This window comes from Cygnus atratus, chromosome 3 (assembly GCF_013377495.2).
Source record: "Cygnus atratus isolate AKBS03 ecotype Queensland, Australia chromosome 3, CAtr_DNAZoo_HiC_assembly, whole genome shotgun sequence".
Lineage (NCBI taxonomy): Eukaryota > Metazoa > Chordata > Aves > Anseriformes > Anatidae > Cygnus > Cygnus atratus.
Genome location: NC_066364.1, coordinates 73,329,028 through 73,347,116, shown reverse-complemented (window position 1 = coordinate 73,347,116; position 18,089 = coordinate 73,329,028). Strand labels below are relative to the sequence as shown.

The window sequence follows — 18,089 nt, the reverse complement described above, 5'->3', positions numbered from 1 at the left end:
CAACTCACAGACTTCACTTTCCCGTTTCTCTCCCCCATCCCGGAGAGGGAGGGGGGAGGGTGAGCGAACGGCTGTGTGGTGTTTGACTGCCAGCCGGGCTAAACCACAACAAATATACATTTTAAAATATAAATCCAAGAATTCAAGAGCATATAAGCTTCCCTATTTCATTCTGTGAGTTAGCAAATCTACACGGCCAGGAGAGCATTAATACGTGCTTTGAAGCAAACAGTACAAAACCCTGGTCATCAGTCCTTACTACTACAGCTGACTTCTTGAGCACAACTGAAGGTTAAACAAGCATAAGTGATGCTCATCAGTTGAGGCATTTGTGAAAGCAGCAAGTCCATCTTCTCACATTTCAATAGCATTGGTGCTGACAAAGAAGTCAGCAGGTCAAAGCCCAACTCCCTTCAGAGAGAATGCAAGTCTTAGCTGGGAAAACATTTACATGTGACCTGAAAAAAAAGTCTGAAGGGCCACAGCGCCGTACGTGTTTTCAAAAGAAACCTTCACTGCCCTCCTCCCCTTCCAGAAGCAGATTTGGCAAGTGTTGTAATAAATATTACATGTACAGAGGAAAGTTGAAATCAATAGCAGGTTAATGTTTATTGAAACAATACAGAGAACCATTTTTAATAGCATTACTTGAAAATAGATCTAATCTAACAAAGGAAATTCAATTTATGTTTCGAGCAATCAGATTTTATTTTTTTACTCCAGGGATTTGTTGCAAACTCTGTCTCTGAAAATGTGCTTACTGTACTGTATTTAGCAGAAACAGTTTAGCCTTAATAAGCTGATAGTCTGCACAGGAGCATGGATCAACTTATTCTCATTAAGAATGTAAGCAGCTTTCTAACAGCCTTCTTTGCTGTTCAGCCAATGCCAGAGAAAGCAGGGATCTCTCCTCTAAAACCCGTAATTTATGAGTTTATTCAAACCCGCCAAATTGCTTTAAGTAAACGCCTCTTATATTTGAAAATTCCCATGGCAACTCATTTGGTTTGGCAGGAAGGCAGACCCAAATTCAATCCTTTTATCCTCCAGCTAAACCATTACAATGGTAATTCTGCTCTGACACTCTGAAGAGACTGCTAATTACTGTACTCTGGTCCCCAGACAGATTTCCCATTCAGATTAAAATGGCTGTGCAGCGCGGAGAAGAGCAGCAACACCTTTGTGTACACGAAGGGATGGATGTACTCATTACGGCTTCTTACAAGAGAGGTTCCGCCACTGCAAGGACAAAGCATCTTCCACTCAACGAAGTCTTGCAGAACAAAAAACGAGGAAGGCAAAACCAAAGAGCAGAACAGCAGAGAGGACAATCCAACCACCAACGTCGGCGTTTGGACTATTGAAGACACGTAGCCACCTCTCAAATGAAATCAATTTATCTTCTGTTACTGCTATAACATACCACATATAATCGTCTAAGCTACAGATCAAGGAACTATGTAAAGTGCTACTGAATACCGTACGTTGTATCATTATACGGCCTGTGCAAGTACCCGCTATCTCAATGTCACTCCAATGTCTCAATCTTTAAAAAGCCACCCCTGTCCTTTTACAGTGTTATTTTTTGAGAGTTCTTTTTTTGTGTATCTGATAATGCTTTTTCCCCCCCACCGTCACTTTTAACCAAGAAAGTGAGAAGGAAACTAATGACTGCTCCCTTGCTCTTCTGCCCCAGCTGTTCCCACTTCCATGGAAATGCAAACACAAGTTCAATATTGAACAGAATAAACATTTACTGTCTCTGGGCCAGTACTGGAAGAGCCTAAACCCTGGCCTAATTCTGTCTTTTAGAAAGAACAAGGATGGTGGTCCTTCTGTCCTCCCATAAAGTTTATTTGCTAAGTACTATGAAGAAGTAAAGGTAACTTTTTTTTTTCGTTTTGAAAAGGAATGGGAAAGCCTGGCTACTACAAATGTCTACGGTGGCTGGAAAAATCAACCAAGAGGAACAAATCTGTGAGATAAATCAAAGATCAACATCCTCCCTAGAGAGGTTACCAGCAACTTACAACTCATTTGAAGAAATGCTCTTGGAAAAATCTTGTATTACGTTAGCATCTTTTTAAGTGATCATAAAAACAAGCACTAAATCTTCAGGCAAAAATTGTGTATGCTTTCCCATATATGTGACTTTCCCTCCTAAATGCGACAAATTACCACAGCAGCTTAGCATGAATGCTGGGAACAAGAAGTTACCCAAAAGAAAGCTAGGATATTAACTTAGCGATATGGTTTAGTGGAGTACTTAGTGTTAGGTCGGAGGTTGGACTCGATGATCTTGAGGTCTCTTCCAACCTAGAAATCTGTGTCTGTGGCGAGCATGAATGCAATACATTGGTGGTTACCAACCCAAGAACCTTTAAATATTTTTCCAGTGAAGGCAACGACCTCTTCACCATGAGTTCTAGGCACATGAAAATAGATCAGTATATTTTTTTCTACTTTCAGGTCTTCCATGGGTCCTTTATAGGTAACCTATCATTCCCACTGTTATGGGATTAGCTCCTAAAAACGTTTGAACTATCTACCCTAGTTAGCTACTGTGATAGACTCTATTAATGCGTCTGTGATTGGTTTTGATCAGCCTGCATTTCAGGTTCCAGTGATTTATTTTTTTTTTTAGCTCCAGTGAAACAGTCAGCATAAGGCAAGATATTTAAGTTCTGCTAGACCACTTTGGTGTTGAATTTGAGGATTTCTCTGGCATTTAACTCTGAAGACAACATCCATGCCAGTGAACTGCATTTCAGAACACGTGTGGCTGCTTTGTACAAGGCTGTTCATCAATGAAAGAAGTCACGGGAGTATGATTAACCAAGTGCTCATTTTAAAGAATCATATACTAAATCATATATAGCCATGGCTACAAAATTACCAGATAACCCTTTTCAGGAAGGTAAATACTGAGCTGAAAAACGGGTTTTCTGCAAATGACTTGGTGGTGGTTTCAGGAAAGCCCCTAGCCTTTCGAATGAGAACCAGGCTGAGACATTTTAAGGCTATGGGTACTAAATACTGACAGTGCTCCAGCAGGTCCTCAGTTCCATATAACAGCTAAGGCTGAGAATGCTTTGGCTACAAACCCGACCTCCTTCCTTCTCAATACTAGATTTAATGACTGACCTATCTTGAATTAATTTTCTTCACTTCCTTTCACTTGTGTAACCTTAAGATTAGAGAAATTCTATTTCTAAACCTATATATAGATTCTACTTCCTCTTATGTTTGTAACCTACAGAAGAAACCCATTTATTGATAAGCCTTTAACTTCTGTAAAGCTACATATGAAAGTGAGTTCTTCACTTTTACCAAAAAAAGGTTGAGGCTGTTGTCATAATTTTGCTATATTGCCATGATTTAGCTAAATTGCTGTAATTTTGCTAGAAAATTTCTTTTTTCTAAGGAACCACCAGGTTCAGAGACACAAATACCAATGCTCCAACCACATAATCCAGCAATACTCTACAGATCTACAGATTAAGTAAGGACAGAAACTCGTTCATCATAACACACAAACTGCAAATTTAAGCTGCTCTTATGATGCAGCTGAAATGCACACACAGCATAAGATATTTGGATGTTTATTTGGATTTTTACTTATATTTGAATGAAGACAAATAACTTAGGAAGAGAATATAGACTGCTTCCTAAGCACAAAAATACTTTTTTTATTTCAAGTCCAACATTGCTTCCACAGAATATATGCAAAATACAAGTGTACAAGAAACTATTTTAAAAATATTATTCTCTCAAGCTTCAAATTTTAACAGATAAAGAACATCATACTGCTAGGAAGACAACAAGATGCACTGGTACAACACTGACCTAAAGCCTCTGACGTAAACAATCATGCATCACTCCATCACTTTATTTAAAGCACAGCAGAAATATTCATAATGAGGCACACTGCTGTGCCTTTCATATGGTATAGCAAACCTTGCCCAATCCATTATCAGGATATTACAATCAGTTGGTTCATTTAGAAAGTAAACTGGTACAGTTAGGTGACCACTATTATGAGATTTTTATCCCTTTTCCTGAATACTAAGTATCTACTACACTTAAGTGATTTATTTCAATGCTGTAATTGTTGTTTTTTTCAATGTATACTTGATTTTCTCATTTGCCTCACTTACATGTTTATTAAGCTAAGCATTTGACATTTCTAAAAAACAGATGTTGAAAACCACCTTTGGTAAGTTTTAAAACTTGCAAAGTTGATCTTCACCCGAATAGCTTTTGCTTCCAGTTGTAGTCCATATACTTTATTTTTCTCTTCATAAATTCAATTAAAATTATGTATATATAAAATGAATGTGTACACATGAACAATATTTCAAATGGTTAGGATTAAAGCACTGTCTTAACTTCTTATGGCTGCTGCAGGCTTCTCACTGAGGTGGCCAATCTGTCATGCAAGATATCAGCATTTGCTCTCAAAAGTTTGACTGCCTCTTGCAATGCTCTTTACTAGAAATAGGTTTCAGACTTGTAATATGCACATAAAACTCCTACTAAGCTTTGTCTATTCAGTGCTGACTATTTTTATATTTATCATCTCATTCCATTCAACTATTGCAGCTGAAAAAAATGTTTTGTCAGCTTCCATTCAGAGACCTCCATTTCTTGCTATGAGCAAAGAACATTGTTTCTGTTGTTTTTTTCTTTTTTTCTTTTTTAAACAATTCCAAGTGTTTTGACATTTTCACATCAGAAAGTATTGTAGTGAAATTAAATATTTTCATATCACAACTACTGTACTGACTTCTAAATTCTCAGGATGCTTGTATACAGTTTTCTTTTAAAAAAAAAAGCGTTGCAATTTTGGAATGATGAGCCGAAATGAACTTTACATGCTGTTATAGAAGTATTCAATTTAGCTCTGAATGTGTAATTTCAATAGATAGCCTAATATGGCCAACATATTCTGGGCTGTATTACAGTAAAATGTATTGTCATGATCAGGTCTATTACAACAGGAACATGTTTGTGAGAAGCTTAAGAAAATGCAGAAGCTCTAGATCAGAACTATGTGAAAAGAGCAGCCGACCTGCCCCAATTAGAGAAGTCTACAACTTCTACAAACAGTAAAGCAAATAATAACCCTTGTACTGTTCCATCTGACCTGCAGATGCATAATTTGCTTTAGTTTTCATGATGAGAGTAGATTATTCATTTGCTAAAAAAGTTCAAGTCAACTTTATTATCATTTGCACCTTTAGTTTTAACCCACCCAAAAGCTTTTACTTCAACAATTTAAGACTTACGTGGATAACCTTGAGAAAAGTGTAACTCCAAAAAGAACCTACAGTGTATGAAATATAATTAAGCAATGTAAATAAGATCTTCAAAGGGGGTATTCAACCGTTTTCTTTGTCCCTTTTAGTTTGAACCTATTTATACTCACATACATGTAAGGTTTCTTGCAGCTTCTTCACTACTTACTTAAAAATACTGATTTCCTTGGATAGAAATACCTGCTACGAAGAAAGCCTTTTTGAAAGCAATTTTGTGATTCACAGGACAGTACATTGACCTAAATCTCCATTGTATTACACAGTATTAAATCATGTGCAAAATTGTACTATGTGACAGTAGCAATTACAGAAAGATCCCTTAGTCTATTCCCTACCACAAACTTTTTTGCATACTTTACAGTACAATACATTTGATCTCAAACTCTTGCCATATATACAAAGATTGCATATGGATTAGTAAGAATTTTTATGAAATCAAGAGTTTTGTTACAGAGAAGTAACAATATTGGTATTTTAAGATAAATTAAGTATCCCTCCACAAGTTTAAGAGAGTCAGAATTCAAAGTGTGAAAACATCTCATGGTAAAGGTCAAGCAGTCATTTCTGGGAAAAGTTCTCCATGGAACCATCACTGTAAAAACAATATTTGGTAGAGACATTGCTCAAGAATCTGAATCTACTGACATTAAATGTAAACTATTTTGGAAGGTTCTCCGACCCTAATACCACTGACCATCAATGGCTCTTTCTAGCTTCCAAATGTCTGTTGAAAAACTAACAGGATAGTCATAACAACTGGTTCAGACAGATTGTCTGGATATTAAAAAGGATCTTCCACTATCTAATTACACCTGATGTAAAACCATCACTGCTGTGCTTCCCAGCATATATTGCTGCAGATACCTATGAACGTCCCCAGCTCCTCGATGTACAGCCTGTACTCATTTGCTATCTACAGACCTGTATCATTTGATCCTGAGTGAGTTTCACCTATCAAAGGCAAAAATTATCCTTTGACCAAAGAGCATCCCTTTACAAGCATTGTCCAGGATTTGCAACAGATGTGAAAACGTGGAAGGTTGTCTTTTCCTTCGTCAATCACTCCAAATCTGGCATCTGAGATCATCTAAGCACACAAGTGCCAAGAGACCTGGGTCTCAGAGTCACAACAGCTGCTAGTGTTACTGAAAGATTCCATTTATGTTCAGTGTTAATCTCCCGTGAGAAAGAAGTAGCATAGCCACCAGCGATTCCACCATAGATCTGTGGATTCTGCATGTTATTTTTCTACATTTCATTCTGAAATTTAGTGGAGATATCATCCCTAAAGCAAGATCAACCATTTATTATTCTTACTAATACAACATATTTGAAAATAAAATGAAGCTTTGAAAATACCTATGTAAATACATAAGAAAAAAACAGCAGAAAAGATACCATTTCCAACAATACACAAGAAAAATTAACTTGATAAAGCAATAAATACGTCTCATTAATCACTGTGTTCCAAGCAACGTGACTTTCCAGGAACACTTCATCTAAGCTTTCACTTTCCGGGACAGTTTACCAGTCCCAAGTTTAAGTTAAAGTAAGCTACTAATGACTCAGTCCGACATGACTTAAGCTATTTAAGATAGCTCCAATCTCATACATCATGGCCAACTATGTTTCTCCTGACACGGGCTCAAGAACATTCCCATATTAAAACCTTAGCCTATAAGCAACGTATTAAAGAAAATCTCATTAGTGCTCTACTGCATGCTAAAGCATTTCAGTACCGTTTAAAAAGAGACACTCAAGTTTCCTATTGAATATGAGGTGGAAAACCCTGGCCATTTTTCCAAAGCTTAGAATTTTTTTGTGTTCTGACGTCAAAATAGCATAATGAAGAGAAGCTTGATGACTATAAATCATCAGTCAGCACTAAACCACAGATGTCTGTATGACAAGCTTTGTTTTTGTATAATTAGACATCTAGATTTCAAAACTAACACTGGCAATACAGCATGCTTTAAATAGCCTGAAAATGGAAGTGCTTACTGGTTACTTTACTGTTACTGCACACAAAAATCTTTCCTCCAGAAAGCACTGCCAAGACGACTTGTACATACAGTTATCTGACCTCTTCAATACATTCTGGTTAATATTTAGTATAAATATGTGTTAAAAGTGCAGGGTGACAAATTTTTCCTCTTCATACTATGTCTCCTCAAGAACAATCCTACAAGTAGCATTTCTTCCACTTAGGTACAAGGCTGCAATTTCAAAAAAGAAAACAATCTGAACAAAAAATATAACTTTTGGTACCCAAGATCAATACAATTCGACTGCAGTTAAGACATACATACAAAGTTTGGGGAAAAAACAACCAACCCTCCAAGCCTCACAGGAAGTTCACTGACAAGGAAAAGTACATTTATTAATATTTCATCAAGATTTCATATCAAATATTTCATCAATATTTTAGATAGAGAATAGTTCATATGGAACGGACCTGCAAGGAGCATCTAATCCAACTGCCCAACCACTTTATGGCTAACCAAAAGTTAAAGCTCATGATTAAGGGCATTGTCCAAACGTGTCTTGAACACTGATGGGCACGGAGCATCAACCACCTCACCAGGAAGCCTGTTGCAGTGCTTGACCACCCTCACGGGAAAGAAATTTTTCCTTATAAATAGTCTATCTCTGGCACAACTCTGTGCTGTTCCCATGCATCCTGCCATCAGTGATCAGGGAGAAGAGATGGGTGCCTCCCTCTGCCCTTCCCCTCCTCAGGAAGTTGCAGAGAGCAACACGGTCGCCTCTCAGCCATCTCTTCTTCAGACTGGACAACCGAGGCATCCTCAACCTCTCCTGATAGGATGTGCCCTCCAGCTTTGTTGTCCTCCTCTGGACTTTCAAGGACCTTGACAACCTCTTTATATCGTGAAGCCCAGAACTGCATGCAATATTCAAGGTGAGGCTGCACCAACACTAAAAAAAATGTAGCGGGAAAATAATCTCTTTTGACTGTCTGGCTCTGCTGTGTTTAATGCACCCCAAAACGCATTTTGCCCTCTTGGCTGCAGGGCACACTGCTGGCTCATGTTGAGCCTGCTGCCAAGCAGCACCCCTAGATCTCCCGAGCTTTAACAAGCTTTTATATGAAGATCCCAGCTTACAAATTCTGTTCCAGGGCCATCAAAAGAAAAAGGAACAAAGAAATGGAAGGGGGAAAAAAAAACAGAGGAAGCACAGGAAGAATACTCAAAGAAAGAAAACAAGGAGGAAAAAAATGGGATGAAGAATGAAAAAAGTTATAGATACCACAAAATGAATTACCGGTATAGATCAATGTCATGTTTCTGTCCACAATGTCTACCAAAACCAAATAGATTAAGTACATTTTATGGAATATACAGAATAACCATGTAGAAGCTAATTAGCATCTCCAATCTATGCATAATTCTGCTTTGGCAGGGCATGTGTCTACTTAGTTTTACACAACAACTTCTTCACTTCTCTTTGGGAAGGCAATTTAATAAATTTACTAGAGTCTTTTTCAGAAATACCACTCTATTGTTTCTTACAGTTATACGTTGTAACAGCTTAAAAAATGAATACAGAGGAGGGTGGCACACATCTCCAATGAATATTTTGGAAGAGAACGAAAAGATGAAAAAGACAGGGTATTCAACATAAGATGTAGGTAGGCACAATGATTTTCCTGGGTTCTATAAACTATCAAAGATGTCTGGGAAAAGTTTTAAAGTAACAGCTGGATTAAGATGCTTAGAAATAATTGTTGGAGAAGCTTCTTTCTCCTATTACTATAAGAAAAGCCTAGAGAAGACAAGAATCAGTATATATTGTTACCCATGAGCTAATTAAACTAATATTTACGTGTATCTCTCTCTCTCTCTCTCTCTCTGATTGGGATATGTTCAAATCTGTAAAAATATACAATAAAATGTGCCTGCACGGATCATCATAAATAAATTTGCGCTTACCTTTTAATTATTTTCCATCTTCTTCAAAACGGAGTGCAAACTTGTAATCATAATATAAAAAACAGGTTTTATATCCCCTTTCAGAAATTATTCTAATGAATAACATTAGTTTCTTCTTAGTACTATGAAGATCACTTGAGAGGAGTGGAGGAATTTAACAGTTTAAACAAGATTTAATATAATTAAGTTGCAAATGACCTAAATTTCTTGCAGTAAATATGGTCTCAAAAAATCATTTCCATCAACAGACATTCTTCTGTTGATAACAAACTACTAATCTAGAGAGTTTCAACCACTGTATATAATGATGGAGACAGCTGCTTCACGCTTGCACCTGGCCTGAACATATTCTTTAATAGTCAATACTAGCCAAAGCTCAAAAATTTAATACTGCAGTAACACATCAAGTAAAATACATGAACACTTCATACGTGAAATATTTTAAGAGATTCTTGTCCTCACTTTTAAAACTCAGACTTGTACAACAGTAAAAACTTTCAGTGGAGTCAGAATGTTAAAGTGCATTCCAGAATTTACTTAAGGTCTGCTCAATTAAATCTTTTATTAACGTTGTTAAGCTATTGAAATTACCAGTATGGGACTTTCTTCTTCTGTTGGATTTCTTGTTTTGTTTTCATCTGTTATGTTCTGTTACACCACATTTTTGATTATCTTATCTGCAGGTGAACACACTTGGTCACAGTTCTGTGGAAGTTCAGATATATTTAAGGGTGGTCTACTGCAAGCCCTTTTTCCCTGGCTGTGTGTTCCCATTCTATCACTTCTGTCAGTGCTAAAACAGAACTGACCCCTCAACAAGTCAGCTAATCCAAGGTTAAGCTGTCCACCAAATGGAGGCACTAAGCGGTCAGATGAAGGGCAGCACTTTCTGATGTAAAACAGGAAGCAGGAACAGCAAATCATTAAGGAATGGCAGGACTGCAGCAGCCCTTGGTTCAAACTGTCATGGAAAAACTAGGTCTGCTTCACACTACTAAAAATAATACGCTATCACCTCTCCTCCACATCAAAAAGCCTACCACGTGTTATTTAGCCATCACTCCCAAGAAGTTCAGCTGCTTCATTACCTTACTTACAGAGCTGCTTATTTACATGACGTGCACTGTAAGAGACTTGTTTCTGAACTGACAAAACAGATGTAATGCAGGAATTTCCCAAATGCTTTTAAAGACAGCAGTGTCCTTTTTATGCTACTGTATCACTTACTCATCTCATAACTTTAATTGAAGAAGAAACAAACAATGGATTGGACAGCACAACCGATGTTTCAACGGGGAGACTATAGAAGGCAGCACCATATCCTCACTTGTGAAAGCGAAAATATAAAACCAGCATACCACGCAGGAGTGAGTTAGAAAGAGCTATTCAGGGAAGTCAAACTTGCATGAAGAATTTATTGTGGTTTTTCAGATGACTACAACAAGTGAAATCTTCGTAGTATCATTCAAAATTTAAGCTTTTGCTCATTTTAGCTACAGAACTATAATGTACAACATTACTACAAAATATTCCTCCCTTCCTCTCCTCTTTTTTTTTTTTTTTAATTTTACTAAAGCTAAAGCATGATTAAAACTCTTTCTGTTGTATCTGGTTTTCACTACGACATTAGTTTTTGCTGTGGAATTCAGCACACAAGGACATCAGGTTAAAAATGAAGACATCCTACAGTTTATTGTAGGAAGTAGAAAATAAACCACAACTAAAATTCACAACAACACTTATAAGGGAGGTATTAGAAATCTGCCTTTTTTTTCCTTTATTAGTTAATAAAGATCCCCACTTTATCACACTTGTTGAAGACAGTCTTTGGGAAAGAAATGCTTTTAACTTATCCAACTGAAAGCAACAACACATTCTGCCAGTACTGTTGTCCCTTTGTTTTTTTTCCTCTCCTGTTATATAAATAAAATGAGTTTTATATATTTAGGAGTGACTAAAAATAGAAACATCAAAGGAACATCTCTAGTAATAAGGAGTAAACAAGGAGGACCGCCAGTACTTACATACCAAGCATGACTACAAAGGACGTTCCAATTTGGTAAAAAAAAAAAAGTAAAATAAAAAGTGCAGTATACAACACATTAAACCATATGAAACACTGTAATGTCACTTTCTGCTGCTGCTCTGATAATGAGTACAGCTAACATTTGGAAGAAGTAAGCCTATACGTAAAATCCTTTTATGTCGGAGCCAGACTAGTGTGGAGAAGACACTTCAGCAAAACCAAGCCATTCAGTGTAACCATGAAAGGCTTGTCCTGTGTTTCTCTAATGTTTCTTCACAAGGTAAAGCAATAGCCATCGAAGAAGAGAGTATCCCATTTAACGCAGATATTTTTGTTTAGCCACTGAGTCACCAATGTTTATCTTAGCTCTGTCTGCATTCAAACTTCATACAGCGCTTTGCTGGTATTTTTGTTGGCATACTATGTTTCAAGACACTGAATGTAAGGAAGACTAGCATGCTCCCAAAGTCCACGATGCTTACTGGGAGTAGTTCATTACTTGATTTTTTTATTCAATTACTTTTTCATCAAAGCAAAGAGATGGCTAACACTATCTTCGAGGTGAAAAATCAAACCCTTCTTCCCCAGACTTCCTTCCTCTATTTCCTTTACTCTTAATTCTGTATAATAGAAGGCAAAAGAAAACAACACTGTTCACAGAACAAAGGATTACTACCTGTTTTAATCTTTTCACTTAAGACTAATTCTTCAGGTTTTTCCCAGTCCTGTCCTTTGCCGCAGCTTATATTGAGGACAGGCATCATCAGCATGAGCTTCCCCTGTTCTCCACAATACAGAATTCAGTTGCAACTTTGTGAGGCCATTTGTATTGCAGCAAAATTAAAATGAAACATAAGCTCTTATACTGTTAAGTTGCTTATTTTCCTCTGAAAGCAGCTTGTATTTCTTATAGTACTGTCCTGGTTAACACATCTTCTAAGAACTCTGTTTGCTGCTCCTACTCTCGCTGTTCTGGCAGTACCTCGCACTTAACCTTACCAGCCCCTCAGGCCAAAATAAATTCACCCAATAGTAAAACCTTAACTCCAGAAGATTCAATCAATCACTTTCAGCAACTGCTTCAGCCTCTTGGGCAATTTTCAGGTACTTCCACAGCTGCTCTCATTCTGATTTTTTACTACTCTATTATTTGTTAAGCATAGCTATTTTTTTTTGTCATTTATGAAAACGTTTAGAGGACAGAGTGTATGCTTTAATTTCCTTATTTCCCAGTTTCACTAATTCATATTTATTTACCTTTCAGAACAGCTTGCTGAAAATAAACTACAGTCATGTCAGCAACATGGTTAAAGGGCAGTAACAACAGTTAAATCCAATCCTCTTCAGTCCAGTTTGGTACTTCTGCTTCAGCATTTGAGGCTTTGCAGCTCTGAAAACTTTTCCTTGAAATTTGACCCGAAGACTGACAAAATTAATTTCTAACTTCAGCTCCTCTGTATGTTAAGAATTATTCAAGCTTCCCTCTATTAATTAATTAATTTGGAACTCTTCATGAATTTACACAGTCAACATTTGTGTGGTAATAGTGTTCTGGTCACTGCTTTATTTTGCATCATTTCCCTACTCCATTTTTAAATTCCTCAGCTACAGCACAAACATTTAGTACTAGACAGGATGAAATGCTGAATATAAATAATGATACCTTTCCCCATACCATACAGCTAAATATAAAAGATACTCAAGACTGAAAAATTCTGAAATCACTATTACAGGCAAGAACCATATGCACTAACAAAAGAACACAGTCTTGTACTGAAACATTCCTTCCCATTACAATCTTAAAATACTGTTACCGGAGTGGCAAATGATATTCAGTCTGACAGGGAGCATTCACAAACTATTTTGCAGTTGGCTTCAAACAAGTTGGAGACAGCAACTAAGTAAAACAACAGCTGCCCCTATCAGGGAAGAGCAATACAAAGACTTCGAAACACACTGATCCCAGATCAAACTAGAACAGATGAGTAGAAGCTGGATGTATGATCTCTCCCTCAAAAACGAAGAATGTGGAGTCAACGGGAAAAGGGGTAAAAAGCACTTGCATGAAATTTTATGCCTGTTATAGATGCATCTATAGAAGAAACAGTTAGTACAAAAGGTTTATTACTAATGAGAGAGACCTGTACATCTGTATAATAAAAGGATTATCCAGAAAACACATTCAGCTAGAAGAGTTTTTTCAACACTCCTTAGAACTCATATTTCTAAAGTATAGGACCTTAGCCCTACCGCCCAGTACCCAAAATAATAATTCCAAACCTGTAATAATTACCAGAGTTACTCTGATAAACTATAATATAAATTAAGTCCCCTTCCACACACTCTGCACTTTTTTTTTTTCGTATTTTCTGCAATGTACAAGCCAGAACATCTTCTGTCTTTCCTTTGAAAGAGCTGCCCATCTTTACTGAACTCTTGCAAACAACAAATAAACTCTCAAAGCTCTAACAAGGAGGAGAGGAGAGATCAATAACCTGTTGGAATCACGTCAGAGAGAGCATAAGGACAGTACAGTTCAACGTGATCCCAGAAGCCTACTGAATGCTTTATTTTTCCTGTTTTTCTTTGGAGAAAAACATGAAAAAAGCAGCACCATAAGATCTTGCAGGTGTAGATAATGACCAATATCTCACTGAACTATGGGAAGAGGAAAGAATTAGCTTTATAGAATTTGAAGTACAGCCAAAACAAGTTTTCTTACCAAAGAAATGTAAAATGAATAATAATTTAAAACAAACAAAAATAAAACAAACACCATTTTGGACTTTCTCCTTAAGGAGAAAAATGTCTTGTTTAGCTTGTCTGCTTCAAGCCATCCTTTTAATTTCTAAAGATACACTGTTTGACTGTATCTTGGTAAAACATTCAAGCGAAGTGAAAAGGGAAATTAATAAATTCACATCCACAAGGAAAAATACCGCTAGTGATCCAGATTTGTAAGGTAAGAAAGAAGTAACACTCCTTAGTACTAAAATAGCCCCTGTTTTCTCAAGTACCTTCAAATGGATATCTGTTTTTAGAAATATACCTATTTGTGCACTGCTAGTATAAAACATCATTAGGCTTTTTAGGAACTTGAGTATGAGAAGAACCAATTGTGCCAAGAAACTCCTATCTCATTCCCATCTTTACCACAAACTTGCTTTTTTAAAGTATATCTTGGAAAATGAAAGCATTGTCACTACATGGCAAGGGTGAAATAGAATTTTATCTCCTACATAATCTCAAATTTTACTTAAGTTGGATGGAATTAAATACACGCCTACCTTTTTATCAATTTAAATCCTCTTTTTTTTTTTTTTAAACAGAATAGTTGCAGGTATTCTGTTATGTGAAAGTGACTTTCCATTTATACTTCTTAAGAGTATCTATGGAATCTTCCAACGGCCAGAATTTCCCCCATCATACAATTAACTAGAATTCCCTTTTTTTAAATTAAAACGCCTGTGTTTGCCCTGATTACTTATAGGTTTCTGGTTTCTTTCACAGAAAGATTAAAAGATGTGAACTTCAAACTAAAACAGAGCCTGGAATTTGGTCATGCAGCTGGTTATGATACTTACTGAACAGGCACAATAGATAGTGGCAAAAACCAAGTTTGCCTATTTATCACTCCATTTGTTCATACTACACATGCCTGTTTCAATGAAACATACTTTTCAGAAATGAGTCAGACCTTCAATCTCTGTACTTGGGATAAGAACCACTCAAATATCTTATGCCCACATAAAATATATATAAGGAAATTAATGAACACATTCCTGCCACAGCATTTTCCAACAGATATTACGTTTGGACGATAGTTAGCACCGATTTTTTTTCCCTAAAGGGAAAAAAAAGATTTCCCTTTAGAAAAATAATTTTAAAATCCTGCAAGAAGTACTACAGTGTACCCCCAACTAAGATACTAAATAAGGCAGAGCATTTTCAAGACAAAGAGCTGGCTGACTATACCACAACATACACCAGTTCCAGAAACCAAGTGCAACGCAAACACTCAGAGTTTACACATTAGTGCTTCATATTTGCTGTTTCTTTTTTTTGTGATCTACCAGATCATTTTTAACATAACCCTTCAGGTATATATTCAGCAATAAGAGGTATGCAGTAAAAGGCTCACAGAATTTTGACAAAATTAATTCTGTATCAAAGGGAAGATTTTTTAAAAACTTTATGTGCTACATAATAGTTAAAGAATGAACACAGGAGTTTCAGTTTTGCCAATATAAAGTCTTTTTCTTGTTACTGTTTCTAACCTGATTATAAAGCCAGTCCTAACATGCTCTAGATCTCTTCAGTAAATGGATAAATTCGGAATGTCTTTCTCTAGTTGTCTTCTGCTCTCAGAAATTGAAAACGTGCAAAGTGAGGAGATCTACATTGTATCTTTTTCATACTTCCTAGTTAACATTCTACTATATTTTGTTAAATCAAAAAAAAAAAAAAAAAAAAGACTTTCTCCTGATCTTTGGTAACTTCTACAAATGTGTTCTGAATAATTTTTCTTACATAGCTTGTGTCACCACAACCTTCCTCACAGCCAGCCTTTATTAATATTCACCAAACACCCAAAATCACTAGGTCATTTTAATACTAACTACTACTTTCTTCCACTAGATAAACTCATTTTTTCTCATAAGGACAAGATTTCCTCCAGTGAAAAAGATGCAATTTATTTTTATGATGCTAAAATGACACAAAAGTGGTGGAAAAAAACAGTACAAGGTGGAATTTACTTGCATGGAACGTACTACACTGCCATGCTGAGTCACTTCGAGTGAGAATACAGAGCAGATCTAAGAGAAGGGCTTGCACAGGGTAATTCTGGTCCCTGCAAAAGTTAAAGCCTTTTAAGGCTTTGAACCTTCCTTTTTTTAAAAAAAAAAAAAAAAAAGTTAGTCATCTAGCTGGCCACAAGGCAGTTTATATTATCAGGGAATAAGGAATACAACTCATTTTCTAGTTCTACTATATTTATTTTTCCCCAATAAGTGATGGCAAAGTTTTTTGACATTGCATTTCTGAAGGGTTTTGTTCTTTTTGGAAGGTGTTTAATACAGTGACCTGAGAAAACATGCCTTCTGTTCTGAAAGTATCAGAATCATCTTAAACATAAAACCATGTCCAATTTCCCAAACTTTAAAGCAAAACATCCTTGTACTGAAAGAAGGTAAGAAAGCTAATGTTTGCAGCAGTTCAGCATTGCTTTTTAAAGGTGATGAGAACTTCCTATATGTATATCTGAAACAGGAATAAAATTAACCAAAAAGAATTACTCTGTTCTGAGAAATAACTCGATCAGGAATGAAACCTTTAAAGGTCATTACATTATTAACAACTAATTCCTGAACTTCACTTTAGGATGCTGCTCCGCAGTAGTATTAATTATTTTTCAGAAGCAACTCCTGAAAATGTACATCAAAGACTTGCATACAAGTACTTACTGCGGGTATCAGTAACTTTTTTACTTCTTCAACAGCCCTCTTCAGTTTTATTTCTGCTCTGTTTTGAGCATCCTCCACAGTGATAAGTACATGCAAATCTTCATTCAGGTGTTCCCAGTTGGGCTTGCCTCTGTTTTGTTCTTCCTGAAAAAATAAAACATGCAGAGCATAAGCACTGCTACATTCTGTATAAAACAATCAAATAAACAGTAGATAAACTCAGTTCTGTGAATGGTATCAACTGTATTTTCAGCAAAAGATGGGAAAAGTCTTCTTGATACTGTGGAGACAGTTTTGTTTCACATAGTTATTTAACAAGAACTTAGGTTTAAAAATATCTTTTAGAAAATGTTTTGGAGGGGGGGGATTTTGTTTCTGTTCTGAAACTTTTTTTTTGGTTAAGGATAACTACAAAACAAGTGGGCTTTCTTAGACTACCTTTCCCAACCAAGTAAGTAAGAACACAAAGTACTACAGAAATACGGTTGCTACCAATATTCTTTGGAGCATTCTGTGGGTTGAACAGATAGAACATACTTGTGGTTAGGCACCCTAATGTTTTCAAAAAAAGATAAACAGACGCGATACACAGAAAGCCCGGCTGAATCTCTCCAAAGGATGTGAAGAGTATGATTCTTCAGTGGCAAGAACTGTTTTTCAATACTCATGCAGAAAAGGTTTCAAAAACAAACAGAACATCAAAAAGGAAATACATATACTGGATGAAGGGCAGAGACAAGGAGGAGATGGGACGGCTGCTTTAATACTGTCCACAGAAGACCACAAAACAAGACAGTCACTATTACACAGGTCCTCTGTAACATCAACAGCATTAACAATCCCAAAGATGAATCTTAGCAACAATATTAGAGGAAGGGAGGGCACGCTAAACAATTTTTTTAAAGAAATACTTTGAACAGCAGGTATCAATATAATTAAGTTACATATTCAACTATCCATTCTTTCAGAAATAACGCAACCCAGTAGAAACTTTCCAACTCCATTTTTATTAAACAGGTAATAGACCTAGCTAAATTTAAATACAATATTTAAAATGTAATAAAATATGTAAAAACTTCAGGGAAAAAAACAAAACTTTAGAAAAAAGAGAAGGGTTTATTATGGCAACGTCTGAATCCAAATAAAGCCCCCTCTCCCCCCAATAAACAGATTTATTTAAAACCACTGAATTAAAGTTAAAATACCAGGAATTAAAAAATAAAGTATCCTGCTTGTAAGACAAATAAATATTTGTGGCTTAACCACAATTCACATCCAAAAAAGTTAAAGGTAGTGATGTTAATTGTAAATGTGTCCTTTACCCTAA

At 36.2% G+C, this 18,089-nt stretch overlaps 1 protein-coding gene across 10 annotated transcripts in view; it reads right to left on the bottom strand.

The window, feature by feature from the left end:
- QKI (QKI, KH domain containing RNA binding) overlaps positions 1-18,089 on the bottom strand; it is a 162,609-nt gene that overhangs the window by 41,400 nt on the left and 103,120 nt on the right. For 9 of the 10 annotated variants that reach the window (XM_035538875.2, XM_035538885.2, XM_035538882.2 and 6 more), the window contains exon 4: positions 16,763-16,906. In XM_035538875.2, the coding sequence (XP_035394768.1) occupies positions 16,763-16,906 (144 nt within the window). Of the gene's footprint in view, positions 1-1,760; positions 8,256-16,762; positions 16,907-18,089 lie in introns of those variants that run through there. The other variant, XM_050709869.1, reaches the window with a different exon arrangement.